General features: G+C 58.3%; 1 protein-coding gene across 1 annotated transcript in view; it reads left to right on the top strand.

Annotated features, from left to right (window-relative positions):
• Positions 1–17,335, top strand: part of CELF5 (CUGBP Elav-like family member 5) — a 49,857-nt gene that overhangs the window by 19,972 nt on the left and 12,550 nt on the right. The window contains 3 exon segments of the mRNA XM_087425256.1: positions 1,720–1,802; positions 15,221–15,272; positions 17,090–17,218. Of these exon segments, the coding sequence (XP_087281382.1) occupies positions 1,720–1,802; positions 15,221–15,272; positions 17,090–17,218 (264 nt within the window).

Below are 17,335 nucleotides of genomic sequence, written 5' to 3'. Positions count from 1 at the left end.
GTCCCTATTTTCAATTCTTTTGGATCTATACCCAGGAGTGGAATTGCTGGGTCATATGGTCATTCTGTTTACCTTTTTAGAGGCACTGCCAAACTGTTCTCCACAGTGGCTGCACCATTTTCCATTTTACAAATATTTTTCTAATGCTAGAAACTGTCCTCAGCTCTGCCTGGTGCCCCCTCCCCAGGGCTCCAGGGGACCTCTTGGGCCTGAGGTGGGGACCCCTCTCCATCATCTGGTCCGGCTGGTGGGAGTGGCACCGTGGGGACCACAGTCCAACGGGATGCAGCTTTAATTAGCTCCTGTCTGGGGTGGAAGCGGGCACCACGGAGCTCTTCCCAGGGGCTCTGCACAGGGGGTCCCGGCGGGGAGGCGGAGAGGCCGTGCGGAGGGAGCTGGGGGTGGGGGACACAGGGTCCGACAGCATTACAGCAGCCAGCGATGGTCTCATTTCACAGGCAGTGAAACTGAGGTCCACAGAGGGTAAAGAGGCAAAGGCCAGCGCTGGGGCCCAGACCCCTGTGTCCATACCCAGGGACCTGACACCTGCCTGCACCCCCACCCCGCCTCGGACAAACGTCTTGCCAAATACCTCCGATCTCCTTGGTCCCTCCCTGGGGGCTTCTCTCTGTCTCCGTCTCTCTCCGTGTCTCTTGACTCTGTGGTTCTCACGCCTGGCACGCCCCGCCCCCGCCCCGGGACCTCGTCCAATCACACCCTCACTCTGGACCACTTCAGGGCAGGCCCCGCCCCTCGCCTCTCCTGATTGGCTCTGCCCTTTGCTGCTGCACTGCATCCCACTCTAGCTCCGCCCCTGCCCCCTGATTGGTCCATCCGATGACACTCTCGGACCATCTTCTCTGATGGGGGAAACAGGCCCAGAGAAGGGCAGCGTCCCGTCCAAGGCCACAAAGCAAGTCAGTGGCAGAGCCCACTGCTCCTCATCCCAGTGCGGGGGCCTCTTCTGGCTCCTGGAGGCTGCTGGTACCCCCACCCCCTCTCTGGGCCGGCAGCTCTGCCCACTCTCCACACCCACCTCGCCAGCTGTTCAGCCAGCGTCAGCCACAGATTTAATTAACAGCTGGGGCTCCTCTCTCCCTTTCCCCGTCTCCCCCTCTGGGGAGTGTGGTGTGGGAGGGGAGAGCTGAGCTCTGCCACTGCCCCCACAATAAAGGTGATTCCAGCGTCTACTTCTCTCTCTTTTTTAATCATACTAAAGTACACATAACATAAAATTTACTATTTTAACCACTTTTAAGTGCGCAGTTCAGTGGCATCAAGCACATTCACACTGTTGTGTATGTAACCATCCCCATCTGTCTCCAGAACTTTCTCTTCTCCCCAAACTGAGACTCTGTCCCCATGAAACACTGACTCCCCATCCCCTCCCCCAGCCCCTGGCCCCACCGTCCACTTTCTGTTTCTGTGGATGTGACTCCTCTAGGGGCCTCCTGTGAGGGGATCACACAGTGTCTGTCCTTCTGTGTCTGGCTCATGTCACTGAGTGTCATGTCCCCAAGGTCCATCCACGTTGGAGCAGGTGTCAGGCTCTCCTTCCTTTTCATGGCTGCGTAATATTCCAGTGCGTGGATGGACCACACTGTGTTCATCCATCATCCGTCCATGGACACTTGGGTTGCTTCCACCTCTTGGCTACTGTGACTCCTGCTGCTTGTACATCATCCTTTTCTCTTAACACCCCCTGTCTCTCCCTTCCAGGTTGTGCCTTTCTCACCTACTGTGCCAGGGACTCCGCCATCAAAGCCCAGACCGCCCTGCACGAACAGAAGACCTTGCCCGGGGTGAGTCCTGGGTGCTCTCAGCCTGGGGGAGGCTGGGGCCCTTGCTGGTATCAGCTGTGAAGCCTATGTGCCTCTGGACTCAGAAAGAGGTATAAGGAGCGGAGGGACAGAAATGATCACCAGAGTGAGCATTTATTGAGTGCCTACTGCATGTCATGCCCTATACTTCACACCAGAGTGGTTGTGCAGGTTGCATACTACACAAGGGCACCTGGCCCAGCAATTGAGTGTCGTTGGGCTGAGATCTGAAGGATGAGGGAGCATTAGCAGGCAGGGGGAACAGCCCATGCAAAGGCCCTGGGGCAGGAGAGGGCCTGGCGTGTTGGAGGAACATCGAGGAGCCCGTGTGGCTGGAGCAGAGGGAGTGAGGGGGAGAGAGGGAGGAGGGAGGGCAGGGAGGGGACGGGGCAGGTTGTGCAGGCCTGGTGGGCCTCAGGGAGGAGCCTAGACCCTGCCTGCTTCTCGCCACAAAAAGGAAAGGGATTTTCTTTGTCCTAATGGAGCAAATGGAGCTACAGCCCCTTGACGCAGGGGCTGCTTGGGCAGTATTTCACCCCCAGGGGAGGCTGGCCCAGGCTCTGTCCCTGCTGGGTCTCTCTTGTCAGCTGTGTCCTCTTTGGATGAGCAGGAAGTCGCTGCCCCCAGTGAAGGATGGGTGGTCCCCCCGAACCAGCAGAGCCAGGTCTCCAGGCGGGGCCTCCTGATGGAAATGGAAGGAACCACAGAGAGACCCAGGCACCCCATCCCATGAGCTCTAGGGGCGGAGGTCATCCTTCCTTCTGGAACTCTCAGGGACCTTGAGCATCAAGGGCATTCGGGAGCTGCTTGGGTGTATCTGTAGCCACCGATGGTGGGCACACGGGCACAGCATGGCTGAGAGTGGGAAATCCGGGTGCGCCCGCCGGGGACGTGAGATCATGGCATGAGTTGACTCGACTCTGAACAAGCATCAGAAGCTTCTGGGGGTGGCCTCAACCTCATAGAGAAGCATACAGAGCCCCTTTTTGGACACTGAAGTGGCGGAGGCAAGGTCGTGCGCTCTGGCAGCCACACCAGCGGGCTCCTTGCCCAGCGCCAACCTGTCCTCGCTGTGTGACAGTGAGCCAGTGTCTTAACCTCTCTGGTCTTCAGCACCGGAAGAGTATAACAGGGCAGAGTGGGGGAAGGAAACTGTAGAGCAGGTGGTCACGGAGGGCTTCACTGAGGAGGTGACATTTGAGAAGAGACTTGAAAGATGGGAAGGAAGGGCATGCCAGGAGAGGAACAGCACAGGCACAGGTGACTTAGAGCCTGTGGAATAAACCACCCAGAATTCACTCTTATCCCTCCTCCACCCTTCGGCTGGTACCTCCCTGAAGCAACTGGAAACCAGAGGGTAGGTCCGTCCATACAGGTTAGCGCCCAGGCACAGTGGAGTTCTGCGGGCTGTATTAGTTATCTCCTGCTGCGTAACAAATGACTCCACAACTTGGTGGCTTCAAGCAATCAGCACCCGTCATTCACGGTCGCCAGGGACAGGGACTGGGGAGTGTTCGGGGCACAGTCCTGGCTCGGGGTCTCTCCTGAGGTTGCAGTGGAGACGCCGGCCGGACCTTGACCGTGGCTGGCGAATCCACTTCCCAGCTGGCCCCTCGCACGCTGTAGGTGCGAGGGCTCGGCTCCTCTCCGGGTGGGCATCTCCACAGTGCTGCTTGGGCAGCCTCACAACATGGAGGCCGTCTCCCCACCGGGGCACGCGATCCGAGAGGGAGCGAGGAGGAAGCCACAGCGCCTTGTATGCTCTCATCTCAGAAGGGCACACTTTCATTTCTGCCACATTCTATTCACCAGGAGCCCGGGGGCATAGGGCGGGTGTGGAAGTGGGGGGGACCTGGAGGAGCACAGTTTGCCTGTGGACCTGTCCAAGGTCAGGCAGCCAGCGAGCAGCGGAGCGAGGATTTGACCGCCGTGGTCTGACTGTAGACTCTGCTAGCAATCAGCCCCCCGTGCTGGTGCCCAGTCCTTCCATGTCCGTTTTTTTGCGGCAACAGGTTCTGGCTGGAAGCTCTGACCCTCCTGTCCAGAGAAATCCGTACCCACGTGGAGATGTGCCAGCATTTCTGGCAGCCCCCTGGCTAAGTCCCTGTCCCCATTCCCCCGATGGGATCACTGAGACCCAAGCCAGCCTCCCTTTCCACTGCCTGAGGCCTTGGGGGCCTGGGGACCAGTTCCCTCTGTGTTGGGGGCTAAAGCTGGGCTCTGGGCTCCGTCAGCAGCGGGGTGGGGGCGGAGGGAGATGCAAGACCCTGGAAGAGCTGAGAGCTTTTCTCGACAGGCTGGTCTCCTGGGTCCGAGGCCACCTTGAGATGAAAAGATGTCACACTTGCCAGGGGTTTCTTCTCTGTGTCAGGCTCAGGGTCCTTTGTTCCTCTCTTGCTGCTCACTCTCCTTGGCCAGCCCATGGATCCAGTGCTTTCATCCATCCATATACCTATCCATCCGTCCCTCCATCCACCACCCACCCACCCATCCCTCCACCCATCCACCCACCCACCCACCCATCCACTCATCCACCCACCCACCCACCCACCCCTCCATCCACCACCCACCCACCTATCCATCCCTCCACCCATCCACCCACCCACCCACTCATCTATCCATCCCTCCACCCATCCACTCACCCACCCATCCCCCATCCACCAGCCACCCACCCACCCACTCATCGATCCCTCCACCCATCCACCCACCCACCCACCTATCCATCCCTCCACCCATCCACCCACTCATCTATCCATCCATCCACCCATCCACCCATCCATCCCTCCACCCATCCACCCACCCACCCATCCCTCCATCCACCAGCCACCCACCCACCCACTCATCTATCCCTCCACCCATCCATCCACCCATCCATCCCTCCACTCATCTCTCCACCCACCAGCCACCCGCCCACCCACTCAACTATCCCTCCACCCATCCATCCACTGATCCATCCCTCCACCCATCCACCCACCCACCCACCCCCTCCATCCACCACCCACCCACCCACCCACTCATCTATCCCTCCACCCATCCATCCCTCCACCCATCCACTCACCCACCCATCCCCCCATCCACCAGCCACCCACCCACCCACTCATCGATACCTCCACCCATCCACCCACCCACCCACCTATCCATCCCTCCACCCACCCACCCACTCATCTATCCATCCATCCACCCCCCACCCACTCATCTACCCATCCATCCACCCACCCACTCATCTATCTCTCCACCCACCCATCCCTCCACCCATCCACCCACCCACCCACCCATCCACCCATCCAACAAATTTTTATTGAGTGCCTCCTATTTTCCAGGGGTTACGTACACTTCTATCACCAGCTCTGTGACCAGCTGCCCCCTGGTGACTCCCCCAGACATCCCCCAGACCCCACAGAGCTCAAACTGGCTGTAGCATCCCCTTTGAACCTGTTTCCCTCCTCATCTTGCGGGCATCAGCCACTTCCTCCCTGCCCCTGCCCCCATAGCCCGCAGTCCCCACCTCCTGCTCTCCAGAGCCTCTCCCCCACGTGTCACCCCTCCTCCTGCTTCTGTGGTCCCATGGGATCAAACCCCAGCTCCACCCCTCCCAAACTGTGTGACCCTGGACGGTGTCTTTCCTTCGAGTCTCAGTCATCCTTATCTCCACAATGGGCATCGCCGTCTCCATCTGACCAGGCTGGAGAGAGGCTTGCGAGAAGTGTGGGTGCAAAGCGCATACTATTTTTGGAGACGTTAAGCCCTTATATTTCAGTCTCTGGCAGTGCCTAGTTCCTAGAAACTCCTCACTCCTCAGATTCTAAGGACCCCAAAAGAACATCAACCCCCACACTTGTGCCCAAGAACTCACGGGGAACTGCCCTCCTACCTGGAGAATCTCCACCCTGCCTTCAAGTGACACCTGTCATCGCCTCCCTCTGCTCATCCCTGACCACTCTGGGCTTGGAGTGTCTGCATCCCGCCAAGTCTCCCCGCCTGGGATGAGTCCTCAGCACCCATTGGTTCATTCAACAAACATTTACTGAGCCCCTGATGTCCCGCAGGGACAGGGATGGAGTAAAGACAAGAAATGAACCAATAGACACTGAGATAACTTCCAATGGTGAGGACAACATTGAGATAAGAAGTGGGGTGATTTTCCGAGCAATGATGCAGGAGGGGTGCCCTAGTTAGACACGGTGGTCAGGGAAGGCTCCAAGGGGGTGGCTGTCGGGGGCCAGAGGGACAGTGGGGAGACCAGGAGGTGTGGTTGTTCAGGCAAGTGCCTCTGGCAGGGACCGCAGAGGTGGGAGTAGGGGATTCGGGGTGGGAGTGAATCAGGGGACTGTGTTAGAGTCCTGGGGCCACCGTAAGAAAGTACCACAAACTGGGGGCCTTAGAGCAACAGAAACTTACAGTCTCACAGTTCTGGAGGCCACAAGTCCGAAATCAAGGTGTCGGCAGGGCCACACTCCCTCTGGAGGTTCTAGGGGAGAATCCGTTCTCTCCCAGCTTCTGGGGGCCACCAGCAATCCTTGGCTTGTGGCCACGTCACTCCCATCCCTGCATCCTCCTCTGTGTCTACATCCGTCCTGTCTCGCTCTGCCTTTCTCGTATAAGGACGCCTGTCATTGGGTTTAGGGCTCACCCTAAACCCAGGCTGACCTCTTCTCAAGATCTGTCACTTAATTACATCTGTAGAGACGCCTTTTCCAGATAAGGTCCCATTCCCAGGTCCTGGGCATTAGGGCTTGGATGTATTTTTAGGGGGGGCCACCATTTAACCCACTACAGGCGGTGACCCCAAAATGAACAGCCGGATGTAAGGGTGACTGGGGGCAGCATCGCGTGGGAGAGTCAGGTGACCTGCGTGGGTGACTAAGTGGAGGGCAATCAGGGCGGCTTCTTGGAGGAGGGCGCATTCAAGCAGAGGATTGTGGCAGATGGAGACGGAGATGGGGGTCTGGCGTCTGGCGGTAGCGAAGACGCCACTGGCATCTAGTGGCTAGAGGCCAGGGATGCTGTTCAACACCCCACAGTGACCAGGATGGCCCCACGAGAAAGAATGATCCAGCCCCAATCAACAGTGCCGAGGCACAGAAATCCTGGTTAGGAGAATAAGGAGCTGGTGAATGTTCCAGAACTGTGCTGACTAATAGAAACAAAACGCAAGCCACGTGGCTTAGCAGTTAAGTGCGCGCGCTCCGCTACTGGCGGCCCGGGGTTCGGATCCCGGGCACTCACCAACGCACCGCTTCTCCGGCCATGCTGAGGCCGCGTCCCACATGCAGCAACTAGAAGGATGTGCAGCTATGACACACAACTATCTACTGGGGCTTTGGGGGAAAAAAAAAGGAGGAGGATTGGCAATAGATGTTAGCTCAGAGCCGGTCTTCCTCAGCAAAAAGAGGAGGATTAGCACGGATGTTAGCTCAGGGCTGATCTTCCTCACAGAAAAAAAAAAATGTAAGCCACATATAGCATTTAAATTTTTCTAGGTGCAACACTTAAAAAGGAAAGAGAAACAGGTGAATTTTAATGAATTTTAATACTGTATTCCATTTTAACCCAATATCTCCAAAATCTTAACATTTCAACAGGCAGACAATAGAGGCAATATAAAAATTAGTAATGAGATCGTTCACATTCCTTTCTTCACCCTAAGTCTTCCAAAATCCCGCCTGTGGGTCATACACTCCCCGTCCATCCTGACTGGGACACTCGATTGTTATCAGAAATGTTCCATCTGTATTTGCATTTTATAAAACCGACAGTTGAAAAACTAGATTCACGTACCCCCGTGGTTCTCAACATACTTAAAAGTTTTCTGAGAGTGGCGTCGGGTGTCGGTTGTTAGATTTAGGTTTAGATTTACATTAATTATAATTAAACAGAATTTGAAATTTTGTTCCTCAGTCGCATGAGCCACGTTTCGAGCACTCAGGATCCACAGGTGGCTGAGGGCCACCGTACTGGACAGGATGGTTCTAGAATGTTCTAGACCAAGGGTCCGCCGACTTTCTCTCTAAAGGATCAGAGTAAATATTTTTGGCTCTGTTAGCTATATGGCCTCTGTCGTAACCACAGACAACACGTAAATGAATGGCGTGGCAGTGTGCCAATAAAACTTTATTTGCAGAAACAGACAGGGGGCCAGAACGGGGCTGTAGTTTGCCAGTCCCCATTCTAGACTGTCGCTGTGCAATTGAACTTTCTTCGATGGTGGAAATGTTCTGTCTGTGCGTCCAGTACAGTGGCCGCTAGCTCCCTGTGGCTACTGAGCCTTTGAAATGTGTGGCAAGGATGAGTCAGGACCTTAATTTTTAATGTTATTTAATTTTAATAAATTTAAATTTAAACTTAAACCGCTATATGTGGCTAGTGGCTACTATATTGGACAGTGAAAATCTGGAGTGTTCTAGAAGGAGGATCAGCTACTGTGTTAGCACAGATCTAGAATGTTCTAGACTAGGGGCAGCTACTATATTGGACAGCACAGAACTAGAATGTTCTAGAGCAGGGGTCAGCTACCGTATTGAACAATGCAGACCTGGAATGTTCTAGACTAGGAGTCAGCTACTGTTTTGGACAGCACAGACCTAGAATGTTCTAGATCAGCTATCATGTTGGACAGCACAAATCCAGAATGTTCTAGAGCAGGGGTCAGCTACCATATTGAACAATGCAGACATAGAATGTTCTAGACTAGGAGCCAGCTACTGTTTTGGACAGCACAGACCTAGAATGTTCTAGATCAGCTATCATATTGGACAGCACAGACCCAGAGTGTTCTAGATCCAGGGGTCACCTACTGTGTTAGACAGTGCAGATCTAGAATGTTCTAGATTCATCCAACCGCCGTGTTAGCCAGGTGCCAGCCCCATGTGACAGAGGAGGAGGCTGTGGCTAAGAGAGAGGAAGGGACTCATCCGAGGTCCCCCCCAGGGTGAGGACAGCAGCTCTGTCCACCCCACTCTGCAAGCCTGGGACCTCTGGCTTCTCTGGTTTGTTTTCCTGCAAGCTGGCCCCTGCCCTCCTGGGCATGCGGGCACAAATTTGATAAATAAGGAGACGGCTCAGAGCTGGACCCTGGGGAGGGAGGGGCCCGTGGGGACCACCCCCAGGCCTGGGCAGCATTCTCTGGGAGTGGAGCCTGGCTTTAAGAAATTATTTCTTAAGATATGAAAAATACTAGACACTTAGAGAAAAGTGCATACAACACCAATAATTATAAAGCAAGTGCCCCCGTTATCACTGTGCAGTTGGCACCCCCAAAAACACCCCCGTCCCATGTCCCCAAGCCCGAGCCCCTCATGTCCTGTTGGAGGAGCCACTCTCCTGAGTTTTATGTAACCCCTGCTTTTCTTCATGGTCTTAGCAATTATAGACACATCCCTAAAATATTACCTGGCTTTTTCCTGTTTTCCTTTTAATCTAATGTGGATGGAATCATATCATACATAGTCTTTCCCATCTGCATTTTTTTTTCACTCCCTTGATGCTGATGAGATTCAGCATCATGCATCAGTGGTTGGCCCTTTTACATGGCTGTGTAGTATTCCACGGGGATGAATACACACTTTATTCATGCATTCTCCTGTCGGTGGACATGTGCGTTGTTTCCAGTTTTTGCTGTTACGGATAGAGATCCTTGTCGGTGTTTTGTTTTTGGTGGACCCGTGGGGCATTTCCATCGGGCGTGTCCTTAGGATTCTGATCTCTGTGTACGTTGACCTTCGGCTTCTGTAGCCAGCACCCGCCTGATTAGCGAAGGGGTTGACTTTCGGGGTGAGCCTCCCTCCCCCGAGGACACCTGCAGCAGTGGAATCAGCCTTTCAGAACAGGAGCTGGAGGCTCGTTGGCAGATTGCATGAGGAGCAGACAGGGGCTGCTGGGGCGGAAGGTCCCCCTCACGTCAGCCGCATCTGAGCAGGGACACCTGAGACCCCCTCCCCAGGCGTCTCCGCCAGAAGATCGAGCAGCAGCCCCACGAGGTTCGCGCCGTGCTGGAGAAGCCCCCCGAGCCGGCTCACGTGCCCACACTGCAGACACAGCCATCGAGTTAGGGGGGCAGAGCTGGATCTTGCTGGAGACCAAGATGGCCACCATCTCTCCTGTCCCCTCCTCCCCCCAAGAAACCCTGTGTGTGTGTTTGTGTGGGTGTGTGTGTTGGGGGCGACACGATGGAGTGGACACTTGTGTCTTTTCATCTCTTTAAAACCCAGGAGGGGGTGACCCCCATCATTTGCTGGCTCCCTACTTCTGCCCCAACCGTGGCGCCGCCAAGCCCCCCCCAAATGCTGCTTTCTGAAGCAAGAGCGACCCCCCTCTCCAGTCCCCTCTCTGAGTGTCACAGCAGCATCCGTGGGGGACGCGGTTTAATCACATCTCAGCATTCTGGAACAGGATCCTAAATTGAATAACAGGATCCCAGAATAGAGCCCGGGATGGACCGGGGGCCCCTGGAGCCAGGCGGGGCGGGTGCCTCCGATTCCAGCGGGGGCTCTCTGCGGGCTGTCAGACCCCAGGAGGGGGTTCCCGGAGACGGGACGGATGCCACGGGGGCGGCGCGCGGCCCTGGGAGGGCGAGGGGCTGGGCCATTTGAGGCAATGCCGTCTCTTTCTTCGGGAAGGTCTTGCGGGGCACGGGACACCCCAGATCTGCCGGCCGCCCTGCTGCTCATCTGAGCATCTGGAAAGAGAGAGGTTGGTCTGTCCAGCTGTGCGTCCCCCCCCCCCGAGAAAAGCCATTTTGTGCACACCGGGGTCTCTGAGGCGGCCCCCTCGCAGGAGCCGCCCCCACATCCCAGGACGTGGCTCAGCATCAAGCCCAACCTGGGAATGGGCGAGGGGCCCCGACGTCCCGAACGTCTAATGATTTTACTTCCCTGGGCCTCAGTTTCCTCATCTGTGAAATGCGGCTGCCGGAGTGTTTGGAAGATTCTGTGAGGTGACCCATGCCAGGCAGTGAGCACAGAACCGGATCTCAGCAAATCTATGCCGAATGAATGAATGAATGAATGAATGAATGAATGAATGAAAGATCTCAGATGTCAGGCCGCGGAAGTCCGGGCCGGCTGTGTTGTCTTTCCGAGCCTGCTTTCTCCCTGTGAGATGGGGATGGTGTGGACACGGCCGGGCGCTGTGCCCAGCACATGTCCAGCCTGCTCTCTGCCCACAGGGACAGGGCGTGGGTTTCGCTCTCCGTGGAGTCTGGAAACGATGGTCGTTTCGTCTGGGTTGTCGTTTGTGGACCCCGTGCTGGGCCTTTGGCGGGGAGGGGGACACAGAGCCCCTGGGCGCTGCCCCCAGGAGCTCACCCCAAAGAGGGACGGCATTGTGATGGGGGGTGTGCCAGAATCGAGGTAGTGCCAGGGCAAAGCAATCAGGGCAGATGCAGAGCGAGGGGAAGGCTCCGGGGGGAGGTGGCATTTGAGGGGGCCTTGTGGGGTGACGACGGGGTGCAGAGGGCCATGGGAGGAGGAGCGGGGAGGAATGCCTGGGCTGAGCAGCGCGGGCGCCTCGAACGCCAGGATGAGGAGCTAGCACTCTCCCCCCAGGGCAGTGGGGAGCCATGGCAGCGTGGAGAGCAGGAGAGGCGCTTGGTCTGGGTGTTTGATGGAGGCTGGGCTGGGGCCCGGGCGGGAGAGGAGGAGGCTGGAATAGCAGCCTGGGCAGCTCAGGTGGGGGTCCCCCTTGCTTCCTTCCGGAAACAACGCAGTTGGGGCCTCTCCTGGGCTCCTGCATCTTCTAAAGGCACAACCTTGCAAATCCAGGGGAATTTTTGAGGCCCCGGCCTGACCACCAGAGACTTCTGCATTCTCTCCCCCAGCAGCCTCAGTTTCCCCCTCTGTAATGTACACAGGTCAGACATAAGGGACCCTGTTTGTCCAGTGGCGTATGTCTTGGTTGAAGTCACCCAGCAAAAGCTGGGGGGCAGAGGAAGGACTGGATCTCAGCCACTTAATGTATGTCCACCCCAAAGACACAGACACTCCCAGAGCCCCAGCCCCCAGGACCCTTGGCTGGAGGGATGGCTGGGTCCTCAGAGGACCCTGAGGAAACCAGAAGGAGATCGGGCCTCTGCTTCTGGCTTTCTCCTCTCCCTTTCTGGTTTGCCCATCTATAAAATGGGCATGTTTCCATCTCATAAAGTTGTTTGGAGATTAAATGTGTCAGTGGATGTAGGTATTGCTCCAACATGAGAAACTGTCTCCCCGCCTCCAAACTCCTACTCATACGTCAAAACCCACCACAGATTATCCATCTTCAGTGCAGCCCCAGGATAGCCTTTGGCTCTTCACTGCTCTTGGCTCTTGGCTCTCCCAGCCCTTGATGCCTCCTTCTGCCTCAACCCTGACCCCATGGGTCCAGGAGTTGTGTCTGCCTTGGTCTCCCCCTCCACCAGACTAGTGGGGGTTGCAAAATTACTCAGCATGGGGCACACTGGGAATGTTGTTGAATAAATGAGAAGAGGAAGGGAGGGGGCAGGGAAGGGTTGCAGCGATGGGGAGCCAGAGAAGGTGGAGGAGGGAGGGGGCACACTGCAGAGACCTCGGTGGGACAGATGGAGAGGGGGAGCCGGAAGGAGGTGGGCAGAGCCAGATGGGCGGGCAGGGGCGCCAGGCGGGGTGGGGTGCGGGGAGACCCAGCTCCCCCCGGCACGCCTCCTCCCGGCTCGGCGGGCAGCGCGGGCAGGCCCGGCCTCTGCGGGCGCATCGCCGGGGCGCTGGGCGCGGGGAGCGAGGCGCGGGGCCCGAGCGCGCGGCGTGTGCGCGCCTGTGCGCCCAGGGCCGGCCGGGCGGCGGCCGCACGTGGATGCCAGCCTGGCGCGCGTCTCCAGGCCGGTGGGTAAGGCGGGCCGCGGGGCCGCGGGGTGGCCGGGCCTCGGAGCCTGGCTTTCGAGTGGGGGGCTGGAGAGGAGGGGGCAGCCCACCTGGCTTCTCCGGGCCAGACCAGGACCCCCTCCCCGCGCCGAGCTGACCCAGGAGGGGCAGGGGCCTCCCAGGAGGAGGCGGAAGGTCGCAGGCTCCACAGCGGGCGGGGGAGATGGGGAGCAGGTACCCAGGCCCGGAGAATGGGGTGGGGGCGGAGGGTGCGGCGATGGGGGCAGGTTCCCTCCTCGCGGCCCCCCTCCCTCGCTCCCTCCCTCGGCTCATCCATCTCTAGAAGATTATATTTAAATATCTCTTTTGTGCGAGGCAGGAGCTGGGCTCGCCCCTAAGAGGCAGTTTCCATGGCAACAACAATTGCCAGCTTCCGTGTGGTGAATCAGCGTTGCCATGGCAACCCCATCCTCATCTGCCCAAGGTGCTGGGGTGGGGGGGGAGGAGGTGAGGGCCAGCGGAGGCGGGGTGGGAGGGGTGAGGGGAGCAGGAGGCTGGAGCTCAGGTGCCCCCTCCCCCCACCTCCCTTCACCACCTCGGTCTGCCCCCAGCCCAGAACCTGGTCCCATCGGGTTGAAATAATCCCCCCTCCTGTCTCCAGCTATCGAGGTGTGGTACCCAGGTGGAGAGGGCCCGGTGTGTGTGTGTGTGTGTGTGTGTGTGTGTGTGTGTGTGGTGGGGAGAGGGAGACGTGGTCCGGCCTTTCCCAGGTGGTCAGGGTCCCTCTGAGGATGTGGCTGGGTGGCAGGGAGGTTGGACTGGGATAACTGGGGACCCCGGGTGGGGGAGACACAGGCCTCTCTGGTTCTGGGGCTCCCAAGGCTGAGCTGAAATCGGGGTGGCCCATATGTGTCCGGGACCCATGCTCAGAAAGGGGGAGAGAATCAGAAGGGGGAGGGGCTCAGAGAAGAGGGAAGCTGGTGGGGGTAGAATCTCCCTGGGGTGGGGGCCAGGGGAAGGGGGCACAGGGCCGGGACAGGGTCTGAGAGATGGGGAGGGGGATTTGGGGGGGTTCAAAGTTGGGGAGGGGTCTCTACTCATGGGAGTGGGTGGAAAGATCCCTAAATTTGAAGTCCATGACCTTGGTGGATATAATGCGTAACTTGATTTTGACATCTGTAAAATGGGGTGAAACCCTGCCTTTCTGGAGCTTGCTGGGTGGCTGCCCTGTGATTAGAAAGCTGACATTTCTCGGGCCCCTTCTCTGAGTGGCAGTGGGGATCTACTCCGAAATTGTCTGACGTGGGAGGGGGTCTAGGACCAACACTCGTCCCAACCCCAGGCCTGGTGCGGAGGGACTAGGTGGCTTTCTATGCTGGTGGGTGTTGGCCACTTCCTTCTGGTCAGTTCGGTTCAGCAAGCTCGTCTAATTCTGTCGTGTACTCTGCCTCTGTGGGTGATGCTGTGGTCCCCTCTCTGGAGGGACACAGAGCAAAACATAGACACTTCCTGCCCTGAGGCAGAGGGAAGAAGGAACCCAGAGGGGTGGAAGTATTGTCTGCGTGGGGACTTTTGAGCTGGGTTTTGAAGGATGAATAGGAGTTCACCAGAAACACCAGGCTGGGAGGAGGAGTCTGTCCTAGGACCAGTGGAGAAACAAATGCCACCCCATCCCGTATGAGCTTATACCCACCAATGGTTAAGTTTGGGGGTGGGGGTTAGGGGACCATTTCTTTTATTGGACATCATTTTCAGCTGGGGGTGGGGGACAGAAGTGTCCAGAACAGTGAGTCCAGACGTCAGGCTGGTCCACTCAGGTATGACAGTCCTCCCACCCAAGCTGACTACAGGTAGCTGCCTTGGTGTATCAGTCAGCGACTGCTGAGTAACAAACCAACCCCACCATTTCATCTGTCCACGGTTCTGTGGGTTGGTAAGCCCAGGCTGGGCTCAGCTGGGCGGTTCTTCTGCTGGTCTCTCCTGGGGTCCTTCCTGCAGCCAGGCAGCTGGGGCTCAACCCGGGCCAGCTGGGACGGGACGGCCTCACTCCCATGTGCTGCCTCTCTGGGCATGAGGTCTCCAGCCCTCCAGGAGCTCGCCGGGGCTTCTCCACCTGGCCATCTCGGTTCCAAGAGTAGAAGCTGCGAGTTCTCTTGAGGCCAGTCTCGGAACTCCCACAGCCTCACTTCCAGCACATTCTATTGGTCAGAGCAAGTAATATGGCCAAGTCCAGATGCAAAAGGGGAAACAGGCTCCAGCTCTTAATGAGAGGAACTGCAAAGTCACATCACACACAGGGACCGGAGGAGTGGGGCCATCTTTGCAGACGCTCTGTCACACTTGGGGAGGCAAGGAGGCTTCCTGGAGGAAGGGATAGTGTTACGGGGTTTTGAAGGCAAAGTAAGAGTTTTCCAGGCAGCATGAGCAAAGCACTGGAGGTGGGACCATGTGTTGTTTGGTTTGTTGCCGCCGGAGTGAGGTGGGATGTTGAGGCTCGGGAGGTGGGCAGCCGCCCGGCAGAGTTCAGACGGAGCCCCCGCTGCGCTACCCCCACTGCCGACCTTGACCTGCCCCTCCCCCCTCTCTCCACAGATGGCGCGGCCGATCCAGGTGAAGCCTGCGGACAGCGAAAGCCGCGGAGGTAGTTGTCATCTGTCCGTGGTCACCAGGCTGGGGTGGGCGGAGGGATGGGACAGGTGGGAGCCCCTGCACAATGAGATGCAGCTGCCGCCTGCCTGCTCCCACACCTGATGGGGGGGAGGGGCGGGGGGAGGGGCAAGAGAGCAGGGAGGTGCCCCAGGCCCAGGAGCGGGGGTCTGTGGTCCACTTGCTTTCCCCTGGAGCTCGAAACACCCCAGTCCTCTCAGGGGCAATCACGGAGGTCTCCAGATGCACAGGGGATGGGCTGAAGGGCTGCGGATGGCTTTCTGGGCTGTGTGTGTGTGTGCACGCTTGCACATCTGGGCAGGTGCGTGCATGTGTGTGTGAGCATGCATACCTGGGCACACCCCTGTGCAGATGTGGGCCTGTGCATGCACGTCTCTGCGGCTGGTGCAGTGGGGGTGCCTGCCGGCCCATGTGCACGTTTGCGAGCCCAGCCTGGGCGTGGGCGTGTATGTTCGAGCCTGTGTGCTTGACTGTTCCAGGCTGGGTGTGTGGGTGTGCAGGCTGGGGCCTGGTGTTTGTGAGGCCCCGGACTGCGTGGTGGGGGGTGTGCCCGTGGGGGGATGCTTGGCTGTCCCCAGGGAGGTCCAAGGCAAGTCATTCTTGCAGATTTCCCACCCCCTCCCCATCTCAGGTAGATTGGGGGCTAAGGGAGAGCAGCGAGCCTTGGGGGTGGTGTGTGGGGCAGGGCTGTTAGGACCCCTGTGTATGTGTAGGAGCCCGGTAAAGCCCATGTGGGCCGGGAGCCTCTTTTCACTCTCTCCAACCTGGCAGCCGGTGTGGAGGTGGGGTCTGCATGTCTCCCTCTCTTTATCTCCTCTCTCTCTCTCTCTCTCTCTCTTTCTCCCTCTCCCTGCATATCTCTGTTTCTCTCTCCTTATCTTGTTCTCTCCTTATGTCTCTCTGGTTCTCTCTCTGCTCCTCTCTGTCTCCCTCTCTTTGCCTGTCTCTGTCTCTCTCAGTTTCTCCCTGTCTCTCTCTCTCATCCATCTCTCTCTCCCCGACTCTCAGTCTCTCTGTTTCTGTCTCTCCCTCCCTCCCACCCCCATGAGTGACAGCTGCCAGAGAACAGGTTTCCATAGTAACCCTGCTCAGCATCCCTGGGAGAGGAGGCTGCCAGGTTCCTGATTACAGGGGAGCAGTGCAATTACCTGAGGGGGCAGGGCTCTGAGGTCTCACACGGGAGAGGCTGGCCCAGGTTGGGCCCTGGCCTTAGACTGGGGCAGGTGCCAGCCGGGCCCCAACCCCACCAGATGAGGGTCCGGGCTCCCCAGGCCCCTGGTCCTGTGCACACACACGCCCTCACTCATTCAACGGACATCGATTGCCTGGCCCCTCCTGAGCCCCGGCGAGGTCAGGTGGGCACCGTGAGGATGCAGGGGCCATCAGGGCTCCCCCCTGCCTGGAAAATCTAGATGACAGACAGACAGACAGACAGACAGGGACCCAGGCCAGGCAAGGCAGTTCCTAACCCTGGTACCCTGTGTGGGCTCTCTGAGGGCACAGGAGGGAGAGACCATCTTTGCGCGGAGGGTGGGAGCCGTGGAGCAACGCCCGGAAGGACTGAAGGGAGGGCATTGCGGGCGGGGCCCCGCGCGAGCAAAGGCGCGGAGATGGGACCGAGCGGGGCACGTGGGAGGGTGGAGAGACCCGGGGCCGGGAACGCGCGTGGCCGTGTCCCCCCTCACACACGCGGCGCGGGGCCCCCCTCCGCGCCCTGCTGCCTCCACTCTCAGTTGGAGGGACCGAGCAATCTCGGAGGCCGGGACTCGGCTGAGGGGGTGTCTCCGCCCGCAGGGGACCGGAAGCTGTTTGTGGGGATGCTGAACAAGCAGCAGTCGGAGGAGGACGTGCTGCGGCTGTTCCAGCCCTTTGGGGTCATCGACGAGTGCACCGTGCTCCGGGGTCCTGACGGCAGCAGCAAAGGTGACAGGCGGGGCGGGGCTCTGGGGGGAGGGGCTGGCTCCGGGGGCACAGCTGCGCGCGTGGGGGCAGGGCCTGGCGCTCGGGGATAGGCTGGAGGGATGGGGCGGGGCCGGGCAC

This window comes from Ceratotherium simum, chromosome 39 (genome assembly GCF_057802395.1).
Source record: "Ceratotherium simum simum isolate JZ-2026a chromosome 39, ASM5780239v1, whole genome shotgun sequence".
NCBI classification, from domain to species: Eukaryota; Metazoa; Chordata; class Mammalia; order Perissodactyla; family Rhinocerotidae; genus Ceratotherium; species Ceratotherium simum.
Note: the sequence above shows the minus strand (reverse complement) of the source record. Positions and strands in the feature narration are given on the sequence as shown.